Here is an 18,597-nt window from a genome sequence, read left to right as displayed (position 1 = left end):
CATAACAGAACGCGAACGCCCATCTCCATGGGCGTCTATATCTGAAAACGGGTATGTGAAGAGGCAGGACAGACTGTATTTTTGGAAAAAATGGGCGTCCATCTTTCATTTCGAAAATACTGTTTGTACGGACCAAAATGCCATGGATTTAGTCATTTCTGAGCTGGGCGTTTGTTTTTTTTAGTGATAATGGAAAATAAAAACGCCCAGCTCAGAAACGTCCTAATCCAAGCCATTTGATCGTGGGAGGGGCCAGGATTCGTAGTATACTCACTCCCCTGACATGCCAGGAAACCAACTGGACACCCTAGTGCAGTGGACTTCAGAAAACGCTCCCACATGCATAGCTCCCTTACCACAGGTGCTGAGCCCCTAACCCCCCTCCCCCAAAACCCACTACCCACAAATGTACAACACTACCATAGCTCTTAGGGGTGAAGGGGGCACCTACATGTGGGTACAGTGGGTTTTGGAGGCCTCCCATTTACCAGCACAAGTGGGTCCGCCTGCCTGAAGTGCACTGCGGTACCACTAAAAGTGCTCCAGGGACCTGCATACACGCAGGCCTCTAGGACTTGTTGCTGCTGTATAACCTTGGCACACCAGTTGACACCTGAAGACTAATCTCTCCGAAAACGTCCTTTATTGGAATAAGCATGTTTACTCACAGTTAACTGCAGATCAGAGGTTGTGCCCCACTGCCCCACTCGGACCTACTGCTAATCTCAGTACCAGGGAGACTCTTTAGCAGTAGGTCCGAGTTGGCAGAATGCTGTACAATGCCCTCTTTCAGCAACATTCAAGGGAAGAACTAAGTTCTGTAGCGTGGCTAACACATGAACGGGATCTAAAACTGGCTTACAAAAATGGCCACTACCTCATGGACTACCGGAAACAAAACAGGGCACACTCTGATCCAGTAAGCAGGGAGGAAAGCACCATGGGAGTAGAGCCTACCAACTACCAACATCGTGAGCATTTAACACAAGCTAGTGGAATCATGGAGCCCAATACCCTACACCCACCACAATGCATTGCTGATGTGACTCTGCAGTGCGATTAACAGAAAAGGTGTCACACTCACCCGAGAGCCACATCAGAACCAGGGAAAGGCTGTCAGAGGATAGAACACATTCTGCTGTCATGGAGGTGGTTACAGCATTTGAGGCTGGCATAGAGGCTTGAAAAAAAGTTTTTAAAGTGGGTTTTTTTGGTGGGAGGGGGTTAGTGACCACTGGAGGAGTCAGGGGAGGTGATCCCCGATTCCCTCCGGTGGTCATCTGGTCAGTTGGGGCAATTGTTTTGGGACTTGGACCTGAAAAAAAAGGGTCCAAATAAAGCGGACCAAATTCTCATCCAAAACGCCCTTCTTGTTTCGATTATCAGCTAAAGACGCCCATCTCTCCTCAGCCAATAACCACGCCCCGGTCCTGCCTTCGCCACACCTCCGACACACCCCTGTCAACTTTGTTAGTTCCTGCGACGGAGTGCAGTTGAAGACGACCAAAATCGGCTTTCGATTATACCGATTTGTTCGCCCACGGGAGAAAGACGCCTATCTCCCGATTTAGTTCGAAATATGGGCATCTTTCTCTTTCGAAAATAAGCTGGATTGAGTACCATGCACACATATGTACACAATGGATCCTGTCCTTATGTGACCTACCACTATCTACCCAGGGCTGAAACAGCTGAAAAACTGCTGTATCAGTCTCTGCTGTGAAAGCCCGATTTTGCAGTGCCACACAGAAACGTTTTGAGTCCATGCTACCAGGATTGAGGGAATAATCTTTGGGACTTAAGAGACGGTAAAGGGTCCACCTTTAAATTATGACATATTGAGATAGGTCCCATAAAGTACTGCACAGAAAAAGTCTGTTTCAAAAGATATTAGTAAACTCGGCAAGACAGGAAAAGAAATAATCACCAAATATTCTGGGATGGTATGTCAGTAGCCAATTGGAAAATAGATTGGTTAGCAGTTAACAAGAAATGGAAATGACCTCCAATCAATCAAAAAGTAAACATGACCATAAAATGGCTACAAGATATGGCAGTAATGGTATGCTTTTCTTAACAAATATCAAAGGGAGTATGTTATGATTCACTGCACTCTGCATCTGAACATATCAAGCAGCAAAACAGGGTCCAAAAATACACAAACCAAAGCAGCAAAAAAAAGCATAAAAGAGCCTTCAAGAGTGGAGCAATGTAGAGTCCTTTAATTTGATTGACCCGACACAGGCCGTGTTTCGGCGCACACTGCGCCTGCCTCAGGGGTCAAACTGATACTCTTAACAATGTGAAGTAAGATCCTGTCACGGCTTCTGCCGCAACCTACCAACCTCCTCCTCACGCTCTGCCGGGCCGCTCCCATGCTGAGGGTCTGGCCCTCTCCGGCGCGCAGCTGATGGTTCCGGGTGCCGGCATTCCTGCCCGCCACATGGGACGGTGGCATCCTGCTCCACCGCATGGTCAGCAGCGTCGGACTCAGTGGAGGGTGTGGGTATTGTGCACGCATGCCCGAGTCTCTCTTAAAGGCACAGAGTCCCAAACATACGGGAGAACCACTGGACACGCCTCTTTCCAGCTGGTATTTAAACCTCAGTTCACTTCTAGCAATTTGCCTCAGGAACAGGTTCGTTGGCTTGTCCTTCCTGGCTGCTGTGTTGTTTTCCTGATTGCTTTCTGACCTGACCTTTGCCTGGACCCGGATTTACCTTGTTTGCCGCCTGACCTGACCATTGCCTGAACCTGAATTTGCCTTGTTTTCTGCCTGACCTAACATTTTCCTGGACCTGGATTTGCCTTGCTTGTCGTCTGCCGGCCCATACCTGTGCCTGGAGTTGTCTTACCACTACCTGTCCTGACCAGCCGCTCTTGCCCCTTGTTTTTCCTTTCTGTGGATCAAAGTTCTGCTGGCTGCCAGAACCTGAGAGCTCAACTTTCGGAGAACGGTTGTTGGTTTAGGTAAAGAGCCCTGGGAGCTTCTTCAGCTGCTCTCTCCATGGTACCAGGGCTTACTCTAAATTTTTCTCCTCCAAGCATGACAGATCCAAAATGGTCATTCAGAATAGCACTTCATAATAATAAACAGCAAAACAAACGCATCCATACACAGTGACATATGGACGCGTTTGTTTTGCTCCTTATTATTATGCAATGCTATTCCGAAAAAAAACATTTTAGATCTCATTTGACATTGCTGAGAGTATCAGTTTGACCCCTGAGGCAGGCGCAGTATGCGCTGAAACATGGCCAGTGTCAGGTCAATCAAATTAAAGAACTCTCCATTGCTCAACTCTTGAAAGCTCTTTTGTGCTTCTTTTTTTTTTTTTGCAGCATCTAAACATATTACATGCCACCTCTCTTCCATTTCCAATCAAAAGCCCTGTATCATTTGGTGAGAAGTCCTGGGACTGCCACAGACTTTCTATGATCCCTGGGGCAAGTCCCTTTTTCTCACTGTACCTCTGGGTTTCAAATGAAAACAGTTTTTGTCTTAATCTGGTCATCAGATTAAATATATTTATTCCATTTTGCAGGTAGTGTTAGAGGCAATGAGTAAAAGCCATTTATCAGAAAATTGCCTTGCTGCTTAAAAAAGTGTGCTCAGTTGTTCATAGCACACTAGGCTGTCAGGAGGCGTTCCTGTACAGCAGGTGCGTTTAAGTGGGTGAAGGAAATTATCTAGCAAAAGTGAAATTTTGATATGTACATGCACTATGTTATCCCTCTTGGCTGCTCTTGGTGCAGACCTATTTCATACCAGTTTTCAGAGGGAAAGTTAAGTAGGATAAAAATGGTTGCCTGCTTTACAAGTACACAGGCTATTTGATGATAATCTTCAGTCAGAACCTTGGAGACTCTTTCTACATTCCTCTTTCTAGTTAGAGAACCCTGTATATATCTTCTCTATTAGCCGATCATCAGTCACAAATATACACTAATAATATATTAAATGGAGTGTGTGCGTTATGAAGCTTCAAAATGTTAGACCTCATGCATCACCTGCTATAAGAAGATCTGCAGTCATAGTGATTTCAGTTCATTATACTATCGCCAGTGTTACATCAAGCATGATACATGTGCTAAGAATAGTGAATTTGCGAGCACATTGTTTCCTTATTCCCACAGCTCCTTCTCAAAACCAGTGTTTTAGGAAGAAACTTTTTTTTAGCTGGTTTATCATTAATTGCTGCTTGGGAATGAAGCTCTTTAGGGGTAGAAGAAATGCATCCATCATGTTCTGTAATACAAAAGATGGAGAAGAGACAGATTTCATTGAGCAAATTAATCAGTCAGTGGATCTGACTAGATGAGCTTGGAGGAGTTTGCAGACCAGGACATTAATGTGTTGCATTATGAAGCAGCTTTGTGGGTGTGCCATCCCCTGCTGTCTGTCTGATAGCTTTTCATGCAGACAACAGAATTAACATACTAATTAAGTACCAGATTGGACACAATTAGCTCTTTAGAAGGCAACTTATGCTAAACAGTTTTGATGGGTTCAAGCTCATTTTTAAGGAAATATTTTCTTTAGCAATTTGAAGACATGAGCTGCAGTGGCCTAGCCAGGTACTTTGAACAGGGGTGTGTGTCTCATGCTATCCCTGCCCCCCCCCCCCCCCCCCCCCCACCATATCTTAAAATCACCTCCAGTCTTTGCCTGGGCAGTGCCAGTGGCACTCATAGGCTGCCTACAATGTGCAACTGGCTTTCTCTCTGAACAGCCCTGCCCTTCAGAAAACAGGAAGTTACATCAGAAGGGGCGGGATGATTCAGAGAGAAAGCCTCGGTGCTGCTGGCACTGCCTGGGTGAAGACTGGAGGTGATTTTAAGGCATGGGGGGGGGGGGGAGGAAATTGCAAGAGCTTTGTGGGGCTGGGAAGGGAGAGATGTGGCGGCAGGGAGAAGGGAGGGATTATGCAACACATGCACCTTGAATGTATACACCCCTAAGCTTTGAATAACTGTCAGTCTCTCTCTGTTGTTTACTTTCCTACCATTGATTCCAAGTCAATATTCATATTATCCTATGTCCAAAGTCTGTATCAAAACTTACAGTATCTAGTCAATCATAAACCTTGAATCTAAGATTGTTTTCCCAAGTTAATCCACAAGTCCTGAGCCTGAGCCCCAGTCCAGCTAGATACAAGACCTTGCCCAAAGACCAGCTTTACCCAACAATACCATCTAAACCCAACCACGCTCCAGTACAAGACTGCATCTAATGCCACACAAACATTTAGCAAGGCGTACTCCATCTTTTTCTTTTGTTAACTCCCACTCCTGCCCTCTCTGGAGTACAGTAATTTGCTATAGAAAAATAGAACAGATCAGGATGGAAGAATACAGAGTTGTGCAGGTTTTGTCATTTGTTAGCTAGCCTTTCTGCTGTTCTTAAAAGCAGACTTACATTACCTCAAACAGACCTCACCCTGCTGGAAATGTCTGCTACCTCTACTCCAGTCCTCAAGGTCCATAGATGTCTGGTTTTCAGGATACCCACAATCAATAATCATCATATACATTAGCATACATTTGATCTATAAAGACAGTTTCTGCAAATATTTTGGGTTCTCCTGAAAACAGACCTTTTTATTGACGTCAAGGAACAAAACTGAAGAGCTCTGCTGGGAGATCCCTTATCCAATAATCAATTAAAACAATTAACATTTGTGTACACTGAGAGGTCAGGCAGGTGCTCATTTGTGGCCTATGTTATAAAGGTACATAAGTGCCTATGGGGCTCATTTTCAAAACACTTATGGGTCTGTTTACTAAGCCTCACTAGCGGCTTCAACGCGGCACTGCTGACATAGTCCATTCAAAGTGAATGGGCTGTGTCGGCACTAGCACACAGCTAAGGTGCGCTGAAACATGGCCTGCGGTAGTGTAGAAGCGTGTTTTGGGCGCGCGCAGAATCATTTTTCAGCGCACCTGCAAAAAAATGCCTTTTTAAAATTTTGCCGAAAATGGACGTGCAGCAAAATGAAAATTGCTGCACGTCCGTTTTGGGTCTGAGACCTTACTGCCAGCCATTGACCTTATGGTAAAGTCTCACGCGCTAAGCAGGTGGTAATGACCTACGTGCGCCAAATGCCACGGCGTGCATAGCTGATGTGCAGCAGAAAATAAAAATATTTTTCAGGCGTGCATAGCGGACGCGCGCCAAAAATGAAATTACCACAAGGGCCATGCGGTAACTCTATTTTGGCACACGTTGGGCGCGTGTAGACATTTACATGGCTTAGTAAAAGGGCCCCTTAGTAAACCCCAATGTTACTAGTTGCTTTGGAAATACGCCTTTACTACTACTACTCAGTGGCGTAGCTAGGGTAGTTGACACCCGGGGCCGGTCATTTTTTAACATCCCCCCCGAAATCCAGTACTAGGCATACCGAGAATACAAAACACTCAGGACCTATAGAGCAATTCTACCATACCATAAGCAGTAATTTGAACGAGTCACACAAGGAAAAGGAAAGCATCTTAAACACTACAGTGAGCACTAGAACATCAATTCATCTATTGTAAAACGAAAACAGACAGATTAGTACAGATCGTCGATCCTGCACAGTCAATGCCAACCGAAAGCCATGTCTTTTCACAAATAGATACACCCTAATCCACTATAGAATAAGTAATCATAAACTTTCTATTTAGACAAAAATTAAACTGAACCCCCGATGCCAGACTCTGCATACAATGCAACACCACAGAAACAGAAAATGTCCTCTAGTACTGTGCAAAATATAAAGACAGCAGATGTAAATTTGAAAAAACTAACAAATACCAATCACCACTTTACAAATTAACAAATAGAAATAAAACAAATAATATCATTTTATTGGACTAATACATTTAGCTTTCAGAGGCCAAAACCTCCTTCCTCAGGTCAATTCAGTATAGTACTGTTACAGTGTCCTATCCTGACCTGAGGAAGGGGGTTTTGTTCTCCGAAAATAAAATGTATTAAAATTAGTCCAATAAAAAGATTACCTTAGTTACATGTTCTATTATAAACATTTATTAACACAGCTACAATACTACTTTATCCTAAAGCAAAAAAAATATATATATATTTACAGTTCGTTGTCTCTGGTTTCTGCTTTCCTCATCTTTTCACTGTTTTCCTTCTATCCAGCATCTGTCTTCGCTCTCTCTCTCTGCCATCCAGTGTCTGCCCTCTCTCTCTCTCTGCCTCTTCCATCCACTGTCTGCCCTCTCTCCCTTCCATCCACTTCTGCCCCTTCCATGCACCATCTGCCCCAGTCTGCCATCTCTCTCTCCCCCTTCCATCAACATCTGGCCTCTATCTCTGCCCCTTCCATCCACCATTTGCCCCAGTCTGCCCTCTTTCTCTCTCCCCTTCCACCCACCATTTGCCCTTTCTCTCTGCCCCTTCAATCCGTCTGCCCTCCCTCTCCCATCCGTCCAGGGTCTGCCCTCCCTCACGTGCCCCCCTTCCATCCAGGATCTGTCCCCTCTCTCTCTGCCCCCTCTTTTCAGCACCCAGTTCCAGTCCCCTTCATCCACCACATGCCTTGCATCCCCCCCTTTCAGCCCCAGACCCATTCTCCCACCTGCCCCAGGCATGGACCCATTTTCCCTCTTGCCCCCTTGTCAGACCCCAGTTCCAGCTTCAGACCCCTTCTCCCATCTGAGCACTCCCCTCCCCCCCATCCCATCCCCTCTCTGAGCACCCATCTGAGCTCCCCTACCCTCCCTAATCCCCTTTAAACTCCCCTCTGAGCTCCCCCACCCTCCCTAATCCCCTTTAAACTCCCCTCTGAGCTCCCCCACCCCTCCCCAATCCCTTCTCCCCTCCTTGATGCTCTCCCACCCTCCCTAATCCCCTTTAAGCACCCCTCTGAGCTCCCCCACCCCAATCCCCTTCTCCCCTCTCTGAGCTCCCCCACCCTCCCTAATCCCCTTTAAGCACCCCTCTGAGCTCCCCCACCCCTCCCCAATCCCCTTCTCCCCTCTCTCTCCCCACCCTCCCTAATCCCCTTTAAGCACCCCTCTGAGCTCCCCCACCCTTCCCCAATCCCCTTCTCCCCTCTCTGAGCTCCCCCACCCTCCCTAATCCCCTTTAAGCACCCCTCTGAGCTCCCCCACTCTTCCCCAATCTCCTTCTCCCCTCTCTGAGCTCCCCCACCCTCCCTAATCCCCTTTAAGCACCCCTCTGAGCTCCCCCACCCTCCCTAATCCCCTTTAAGCACCCCTCTGAGGTCCCCCACCCCTCCCCAATCCCCATCTCCCCTCCTTGATGCTCTCCCACCCTCCCTAATCCCCTTTAAGCACCCCTCTGAGCGCCCCACCCCTCTCCAATCCTCCCCAATCCCCTTCTCCCCTCCTTGATGCTCTCCCACCCTCCCTAATCTCCTTTAAGCACCCCTCTGAGCGCCCCACCCCTCCCCTCCCCAATCCCCTTCTCCCCTCTGAGTTCCCCCCCCCCCCGACCCGACAGCTGAGATCCGTTCTCCTGCTGCTCCTACCCTGTCCTGCTTTAAAAAAAAATTTTGAAGCGCCGGAAAGTGGCAGGCAGCGCTCCTCGTGTCTGCCCTGCTAGTAAAGAAGATCTCGCTGACGTCGTCGCCCTTCCTACATTGAGTCCCGCCCCCCTCTGAGGCAACTTCCTATTACCCCGAGGGCGGGCGGGACTCAGTGTGGGAAGGACAACAACGTCAGCGAGATCTTCTTTACTAGCAGCAGGGCAGACGCGAGGTGCGCCGCGCTGCCTGCCACTCTCCGGCGCTTCGAAAAAATTTTTTAAAGGCGGAGCAGCGGGAGCGGAGCACCCCCCCACCCGATGACACCCGGGGTGGACCGCCCCCACCGCCCCGCCCTTGCTAAGCCACTGCTACTACTTAACATTTCTAGAGCGCTACTAGCGTTACGCAGTGCTGTACAGTTTAACAAAGAAGGACAGTCCCTGCTCAAAGGAGCTTACAATCTAAATACGCCTTTATAAAACTGGTCCTGAAGAGCTGCAGAAATCATGGGTAAAATGGAGCCGCAGACATTTAAAGACTACACGTTTGTGCCTAAAATATGCACAAAAGCAAGTGCATTTCATACAGTATGTACGCAATTCACAACTACTCAAAATTCTCCCCAACAAGCCCGCTCAAGAGTCACATAATAATATATGCATTCTTATCATGATGTCTACTTGTACATATGGGGTAATTTTTAATTGGCATTTTATACATGTATAATGGTTCAAATGCATACAAATGGCATTATAAAATTTCCCCCTAAATGGCCAAGTATCTGGAGATACTCAGCCTGCACCACTTTTCCTTGCACTAAAGAAAATATATTTAACTTCACCAGGGGGAAAAGTGTGAAGGAGGATTATTTGATTTTTTTTCTATCAGAGATTTAGTCCTGCATATAATTCATTTTTACAGGTCTCCAAATTCTGCAGAATGGAGCCCTTGGAGGAGAAGACGAGAGGTTTCTTACCTGATTCCCTTGTTCTGTGCAATGCTGTGATGGGAAAGCCGGGAGATTGCAGCTATCACCTGAATAGAGCAAAAGATAAAGGTGTTATATAGGTACCTACACACTTGGCAGGAGTGTCAATCACAACACAAGAACAAAAATCATAAAAGAAAAATAGAGCAGAAACATATCACCTTCTTGAACTAAATTATTTTTTTACCTTTTTTTTTTTTTTACTCAATAGTTTCTTCCTGTCTCTCTGGGTTTCCAGGTCAAATGAACTCACTCTTTCAGAGATTATAGAATTAAGGGTCCTGTTTACAAAGGCATGTTAGCATTTTTAGCAAGCACTAAAATTTAGCGCACGCAAACCATGTAGATGCCTATAATTTTCCTATGGACATCTACATGGTTAGAACTTGCTAGTGTGCCTTTGTAAACAGGGCCCTAAGAGTTTCCATACATAGGAAACTGTTTTTATCATTTTCAAAACGTCCAGTTTTGTAACCATCCCCTGGCTTCCCCCAGGACCCTGACCCAAATGCATCTTTGGTTTCACAAACAGAATGTCACTGTTGTGTAATGATGGAGCTTCTCTCCCTCCCCACTGGGCGTGTGCATGGGCAGAATACACAGGTGCGCATGTAAATTATAGCTCTCCATCATGTACATGCTAACATCTAGGTACCAGCATTTACAACAGCCTTAAAGCTGGTGTAGGAGATCATGCTTTAATGTGCATGCATTTTTGGTCTTTTACACTGGTATTACATAAAGAAAAGAAGGTATCTACTTTTTTATTATTATTATTATTATTATTGAATAGGCTTAAAATAGACACCATAGCCAGCACCTATACTGGGCACCCTGTTACAGAATTACCCTGCATGTGTGGAATTCACTTGTATAGTGGCCATTCCTACTAGAAATAGAGCGAACGTATCTCCCAAGGTGGGAATTAAAGAGATAAATTCAAGAAAGGATGAAAGGTTAGGCATCCCGATAGAATGTTCTAAGCATGAATTCTATTACAGCATTTATGTGCATAATGGTCATTATAGAATACTAGAGTAAGTGTCTGTTTACGCATGTAATTTTAAGCATCAGCTAGCACCAAGGGCAGACTGACCATTGGGACAAAATGGCAATGCCCAAGGGCTCCCCTAGCTTCCATCTAGTTTAATTACTTTTGATAGGTAGTAAGAGGCCCATGACCTTTACTGCCTGGGAGCCCAGATCACTGTCAGTCTGACCTGGTGAGCATTTACATCACTGAATTGTTAAATGCACACGCCTACCTGATGTCAGTTATGCATGTAAGTGACAGTATTTAATAACCTGCGCCAGCTCATCCTGGGCATGCCCTTCCCATGTCCACACCCCTCTGGAAGTTGCAAGTAACAGATTTTGCAAGCACAGCTTCTAGAATACTAAGGGCAGTTAGTTTATTTATTTATTTATTTATTGGGATTTACTTACTGCCTTTTTGAAGGAATTAACTCAAGGCGATGTACAGCGAGAATAAGTCAAACATAAGCAATAGACAATTACAGCAGTAAAAATATTCAAACAACAATACAAAGTATGGCATAGTACGCTACAATCAGTGTTTCCCCAAGTCCAGTCTTGGAGTACCCCTTGCCAGTCAGGTTTTCAGGATATCCACAATGAATATGCATGAACGTGATTTGCAAAAATGTCCTGCTATAACATGTGCAGTGTTGTGTTATATGTGTAACTGTTAATTAGTGCCATTTAGCACCAATTAAGGCTTTTTATGGCCTATTATTGCTTGTCAACACCAATTAGCACCTCATTATTAGATTAATTTACACACGCATTTCACCTTACTGTATAACCTGCATGCACAAATTTGAACGCCCTGCTTTATAGAATTTAGAAGCCAATGGTTGGAGATGTGTGAGATATTTTGTGAGATTCAGTAAACAATCAGAATGCCATGAAGGGGGGCAGACTCAGGAAAGATGTCAGGAAGTATTTTTTCACGGAGAGGGTGGTGGACGCTTGGAATGCCCTCCCGCGGGAGGTGGTGGAGATGAAAAGGGTAACGGAGTTCAAACATGCGTGGGATATGCATAAAGGAATCCTGTGCATAAGGAATGGATCCTCAGAAGCTTAGCTGAAATTGGGTGGCGGAGCAGGTGGGGGGGAAGAGGGGTTGGTGGTTGGGAGGCTAGGATAGGGGAGGGTAGACTTATACGGTCTGTACCAGAGCCGATGATAGGAGGCGGGACTGGTGGTTGGGAGGCGGGAAATACTGCTAGGCAGACTTATACGGTCTGTGCCCTGAAAAGGACAGGTACAAATTCAAAGTAAGGTATACACATATGAGTTTGTCTTGGGCAGACTGGATGGACCATGCAGGTCTTTTTCTGCCGTCATCTACTATGTTACTATGTTACCAGTGTGCACAGAGCACAGTCAAACATCATCTTTTGCTTTCTTCTCTGAGATGAAAGTGGACATGGACTAAAGAGCACAGCTCAGAAATCTGCTAACACACAGCACTGTACAGTGGTGCTAAATATTCTGGTACAAAATGTCCCTGCCTCAAAAAGCTTACAATCTAAATGGGTATCTGAGGCAATGTGAAATAAAATGATTTGCCTGAGATCACAAAGAACATCAGGGCAAGTGGGATTTGAACTCTGGCACCCCGGTGCTCAGTCCATTGCTCTACTACCCTACTTCACTATATCTTCTGCTCCGGCCCTGTTTACCTTTGTCACTCTCTCTACTGGATCATTCACATCCATTGCCCCCCTGTGGCAAAACAGGGAATTTTCCTGCTTGTAAATTGTATAGCTATTTTTTATGATGTGCATTTTCCTTGTTTGGCCAGCAGATAGTGACTGTCCTTTGTTTCTAAAGTTGTTACAGAAGTGACATTCTTCTTCCCACCTAAGCTGAGGAGAAGTAATCTGCACTGCTATTGGTCAGAAGCCCCTCAGTATTTATGCTCAGGGCTCTGATTGAATCTGCTGGAAATCTTTAGTTTCAGAGTGGGAGTGTGGAAGGTACAGACCTCTATACTGAGACCCTGTTCAATGACTATGAACAGTTAATCTTCCTGAACTCCCCAGGTACTAACTCAGGTAGTGAATAAATGTTTAGTTAATTTAATATTGATTCCTGTTTAATTTACTTGTTATTGTCTGGTAATTACACCTTATTCATCTGTTCACTGTTCTAACATGTTATGATAATAAATCAACTCATTTATTAGCTCTGTTTGTCCTGGACTGACTAAGAATCCTGATGGTTTGTGTTTTGGGTCTGCGGGTGCTTTCTAGGAAGTGTGGAAGCCCTAGAAGTGTGGCCCCAGTATCCTGAGAAACCACTAGGAAATTAAGTTGCGGGTAGGAGACTCGCCCAGAGGCAAGCATAACCCAAAAGGTGGGAGGAAGGGTATGCCAGAGTAGAGTACATGCACAAATGGTAGTGGGCCTGAGCAGTGCTGGCACAGACCCACTTGGTGGCCGCAGGTTTAGCCCCAGGTGGGTGCTAGGAATTCCATGACATCCCCTATCTGGTATTTCTCATCCTCTGCACACCCAAAATGTGTTCCCCTCTTACACCCAGCAAGTTGTTCTTTAAATTCAGATTAAAAACTATCGTATGAGATGGATGACTCTGGGCATCACAATATCACTCTGTTAAGGCTAAGTTTAATAACCTCATAAACCTGATTGAATAGTTTGTAAACTGAAATGAGTTACTTGTTTGTTTACTGACATTTCTGCCTTGGAGGAGGGAGGTCTTCTAAAAGAACAGCATCACCCTGGTGAAGTAGGAAGTAATCCTGTAGCTAGGCCCTGCCCACCAGAGGATGCAATACCATCTCACACCGAGGATGTGTTTCCAGCAGCTTCTGCCCAGGATACAACAGTTAGAACAGTTTTTGTAGTTGGTGATTTGATCATTAGGCAAGTAGATAGCTGGGTATCTGGTGGACGTGAGGATCGCCTTGTCACTTGCCTGCCTAGTGTGAGGTGGCAAACCTCATGCATCACTTAGTTAGGATTTTAGATAGTGCTGAGGAGCCAGCTATCTTGGTACATGTGGATACCAATGACATAGGAAAATGTGGGAGGGAGGTTCTGGAAGCCAAATTTAGGCTCTTAGGTACTTACTGCCTTTACTAAGTCTGCTGACTTGCAGGAGACCCAATTTAAGATCCTCCACAGATATTTAACATGGGCAAGCTCTTATGTTTACTCCTTCTTGGAATGCTACACCCTTGATATTTGGCCTAAAGCCCTGTGGGTGATTGAGAGCACTTTGATTTGCCAAGTAGAATGGGATTATGGGACTTTGCTGCTCGGTTGTCAGGATTCTCTACAGCTCTAAGGCCTGTCCATACCTCAATGCAGGTTTATTTATAATGCTTTGTTACTGGTTAAGAAATTAATTTTGGTGTATTGGACATCTGCAGACCATCCTCTGTTTCCTCAGTGGTTGGCACAGATGAAAGAATTAGCCAAATTTGAAACCCTTATCACCAAAGACAACATGTAGCTTTGTGGGGTCAGTTTTTGACCATGTATACAGGAGATGGGTCCTTATGACAAGCTCGTGCCCTTCCCTTAAGGGGTGGGTGGGTAGAAGGGGGAGTGAGTGCTTGAGTGTATATATGATACTTTATTGGTATGGTTAGATGGCTGTGGGGATAAGGTGTTGGATGGATTGAGTGAGGGTAGAAGTATGGGTATGGAAAAAGTTTCAGTGGAGATGGGTGGCACATGGCCATTACTTTATTTGCTTCCTTTGACTTTCTTTTATTGAGGGCCTTTAATTGTTTACTATCTGTTCCTGATGGTACCTCTGTTTGATGTGCAGCTGTTATGCTTTTTGTTGTTATATTGCATCTTTTTCTGGTTTATGTTGTTCATTTTCTTCCACTGACAATAAAAATATATTACAAAAAAAAACAGTAGTAAAAAAAATATATATATATTAGTAAATCACCTGGACCAGATGGCATGCACCCTAGGATACTGAAAAAAAATTCAAACATGAAATTGCTGATCTATAACCTGCCGTTAAAATTGTCCATAGTACCTGATGATTGGAGAATGGCTAATGTAACACCAATTTTTTAAAAAGGGTTCCAGGGGTGATCCAGGAAATTTCAAACCAGTAAGCCTGAGTTCAGTGCCCGGCAAAATAGTGGAAACTATTATAAAGAATAAAATTACAGAATCCAAGGACAAGCATGGTTTAATAGGACAGAATCAGCATGGATCATGAATAAACATGTCAATTAAGATGAGTCGATTGATGTAGTGTATCTAGATTTTCAGAAAGCTTTTGACAAAGTTCCTCATGAGAGACACCTGAGAAAATTAAAGAGTCATAGGATAGGAGGCAATGTTAGGGGCTCTGCATTTTCTGAATATTGGGCCCCAAATATTTATATAATTCTAAAAATGTAGTCTATCTATGGCAGGGACAATTTATTTAACTATTTAGCGATTGATAATCAAAGCGATTTAACTGGCCAAAAAGAGCTCCTCCCTGGTTAAATCTCTTGTTTGGCGCTATCCGCTGATATTCAGCAGCACTTTACCTGGCACCTTACCAGTTAGTACTGTTGAATATCAACACAGAACACTAAACTCACAGCCAGCTATTTTGCAGGTGGGTCCAGGGGCAGAGTCGGCACTTATGTGGTTAAGTGTCAGTATTTATAATATATTTATTTATTTGTTGCATTTGTATTCCACATTTTCCCACCTATTTGCAGGCTCAATGTGGCTTACATAGTACCGTGATGGTGATTGCCAATTCTGGTATGACAAATACAATGTGATATTGTAGTAAAGTTCATGTGTGACACAGATTAGGGAATCAAGGAGAAAGAGTTATGTCCAGTTTGAGTATTAGTAATATTAATAAGTGTCAAGTGGAGGAGTGGCCTAGTAGTTAGAGCACCAGTCTTGACATCCAGAGGTGCCTGGTTCAAATCCCATTGCTGTTCCTTGTGATCTTGGGCAAGTCACTTAACCCTCCAATGTCTCAGGTACAAGCTTAGACTGAGTCCCTGCAGGGACAGGGAAAAATTCAGTGTACCTGAACGTAACTCACCTTGAGCTACTGCTGAAAAAAGTTTGCGCAAAATCTAAAATCTAGATAAAATATTCAGCACTTAACTGCCTAAGTATAATGGTTAAATTGGACCGCATAAAGTCAGTCCTTATCTTTATGTAGTGTTAGCCAGCTGCATAAATCCGGATATTCAATACAGGTGCCTGGAAATGGTCCAGCAATGAATATCTACGAATAACAGTGGGAATAGTGGCTAAAATAATGCTCATCGCCAACAGCTGAATATCAACCCTTTATTTATTAGTATACATAGAGGGGCATTTTCGAAAGAAACGTCTAAGTCAGAAATTGAACGTTTTACAAAGATGTCCAAATTCCGAGGCGGGGAGAAGGTCATTTTCGAAAAAGATGGACATCTATCTTTTGTGTTCAAAAATACCATGGACACCCTTGGATTTGGATGTTTTGCGATTTGGACATCTTTGATTTTCGGCCATTTTTGAAACAAAAGCGTCCAAGTCTAAAACGTCCAAAGTCAAGCCATTTGGACGTGGGAGGAGCCAGCATTTTTAGTAGACTGGCCCCCCTGACATGCCAGGACAGCAATTGGGCACCCTAGAGGGCACTGCACTGAACTTCATAAAATGCTCCCAGGTACACAGCTCCCTTACCTTGTGTACTGAGCCCCCCAAAACCCACTACCCCCAACTGTACACCACTACCATAGCCCTTACGGGTGAAGGGGGCACCTATATGTGGGTACAGTGGGTTTTTGGTGGGTTTTGGAGGGCTCACAGTTTCCTGCACAAGTGTAACAGGTAGTGTGGGGATGGGCCTGGGTCCACCTGTCTGAAGTGCACTAAACTACTCCAAGGACATGCATACTGCTGTCATGGACCTGATTATGACATCTGAGGCTGGCAAGTAATGTTCTTCAACACACTTTTTTGGGGTGGGAGGGGGTTAGTTACCACTGGGGGAGTAAGGGGAGGTCATCCCTGATTCCCTCCAGTTGTCATCTGGTCATTTGGGGCACCTTTTTGTGCCTTATTCATAAGAAAAACAGGTCCAGCTCAAAATGTCCAAGTTTTAGTGCTGGACGTTTTTGTTTTGTTCCATTATAGCTCAAAGACACATCTCCAATACGCCCCCTTGAGATTTGGAAGTCCTTCCGAGAAAGACGTCCAAAATGTGGTTTTGATTATAACGATTTGGACGTTTCTGTGAGATGGACGTCCAAGTGCCAATTTATGTCACTTTTTGGACGTCCATCTCTTTCGAAAATGAGCCTGATAGTAATTTATCACGTACCTGCCAGGTCCCTGCACCAAACATATTCAGAATGAGCACAGAGATGTAGTGTATTTTTTTTATTTATTGCATTTGTATCCCACATTTTCCCACCTCTTTGCAGGCTCAGTGTAACATTCTGACAGTCACTTGAATAATAATGAAGTGGAATTTTATCTCTTCTTCCTGACTGCAGCCAAACCTCTCTCCTTCCACCCCTCTTTAGAAGTCATGACAGTTGGGACTCTCATTCAATAATTAATTCATGTATTTCAGACTGATGCTCCTACTTTAACTCTCAGACTTTGCAGCATTTCTAAATTTGTCCATTTAATCTTCATTTTATATTACATTAGTGACCAAATATTACTGGGAAGAATTTCCTGCAGATTCTGTAATACAAGGAGTTTAGACCTTGGACAATGTCTGACAACAGACCACACTGCAGGCAGAGTATTTAAACAGCTGATGTTCTTACAAAACCAGAGGCACACAGGAGACCATTAAATGCACATTTGTGGTAACACGGGTCCCTAGTTTTACGTAGTTTGGGGCTTATAGGCAGACAGCAAGTATTTTAAAAACAATAAAACCTGGAGTCCTAAAAATAAATGCAGTAAAAAATGTTGAGCCATACATATAAATATCAGAAACCTTCCACTTCAATACCCATTTGCAATATAGGGTCTGGTATTTGGATAAATGTGTCAATCCCTTTCTACAAATACAGAATCCTTAAAAAAATGAACAGTTAAAAGAGAAAGTGAAAAAGAAATGAGTGAATTGTGATCTTTGAGTGTGATCTCTGCTGATGGGCACCTGTCACACTGGCAGAAGCAACATTTGGCAGAGAGAGTGGCCAGAAGAGGCTCCCGGTCATTTTAATTGCCTGTCTGGGGCTACCAGGTATTTTCAGTGGCATTTAACCAGATAGTTCCACCGAAAAATGCCCAGTTAGCACTCAAGCCAAAACAGCTATTTTGGGGGCATTCCGGGGGTGGAGTCAGCACTTAGCTGGTTAAATGCCAATTTTTTAGCACTTAACCAGTTAAGATAACCACATAAACAGGGTCGCATAAAACGCAGTCTTTATGTGGTTCTTCATAGCCAGTTAAGTATCAAATGTTTTCACCAGCTCCATATACCCAGAAATTCAATTTCGAAGCCCAGACATGGCTCAGCATTGAATTTCTGGGTACAATGCCAGCAGCAGTCAGCAAAACGCTGATCTCCGATAGTTGAAAATTAGGCCCTTTTTTATTGACTCCATAATGAACTTTCAGTTTGTCATTTTACTACTGAAACTGTGTATCCACATAAATAACATATGATCTGGAGCTGGAATCGATTTATGATCCATTGCTACTTCCACGGCAAAGAAGCGGATAGCAGATCTGTGTAGATGTGGTGTCAGTGATTTACATCACTAATTGCCAGATTCATCAATAACGCCACCAGCATCACATGTTTCTTCTACATGCTCTTCAAAGACAGATTGTGACAAAATTCCTCCTGGGCAGCCAATTTTCAGGTATCTGAATATCCAACCAACTTGTTTCCTGGGACACATGCTGCATTGTGGCGAGGTCTACTTCAGACTTCTTAAACATATATAACATTCACAATTGAACATGACGTTGTTTTTGAGGTGAATGGATGCTCATTAAGCAGATGCACAGGAAGAAACCATCATCCCAAAATTCATGAATTATATCATTTCTAATCTAAAATTAATTAGATTCTGAATGCCTTGTTTAATGTCCAGAAAGCCTGAGCAGTGAC

At 44.2% G+C, this 18,597-nt stretch overlaps 1 protein-coding gene across 2 annotated transcripts in view; it reads right to left on the bottom strand.

Moving 5' to 3' along the window:
- VAV2 (vav guanine nucleotide exchange factor 2) overlaps window positions 1-18,597 on the bottom strand; it is a 362,905-nt gene that overhangs the window by 129,530 nt on the left and 214,778 nt on the right. For both annotated transcript variants that reach the window (XM_030207689.1, XM_030207690.1), the window contains exon 3: window positions 9,478-9,536. In XM_030207689.1, coding sequence (XP_030063549.1) covers window positions 9,478-9,536 — 59 coding nt within the window. The remainder of the gene's footprint in view (window positions 1-9,477; window positions 9,537-18,597) is intronic.

Source organism: Microcaecilia unicolor, chromosome 6 (genome assembly GCF_901765095.1).
Source record: "Microcaecilia unicolor chromosome 6, aMicUni1.1, whole genome shotgun sequence".
In the NCBI taxonomy this organism is placed as follows: Eukaryota; Metazoa; Chordata; class Amphibia; order Gymnophiona; family Siphonopidae; genus Microcaecilia; species Microcaecilia unicolor.
Note: the sequence above shows the minus strand (reverse complement) of the source record. Positions and strands in the feature narration are given on the sequence as shown.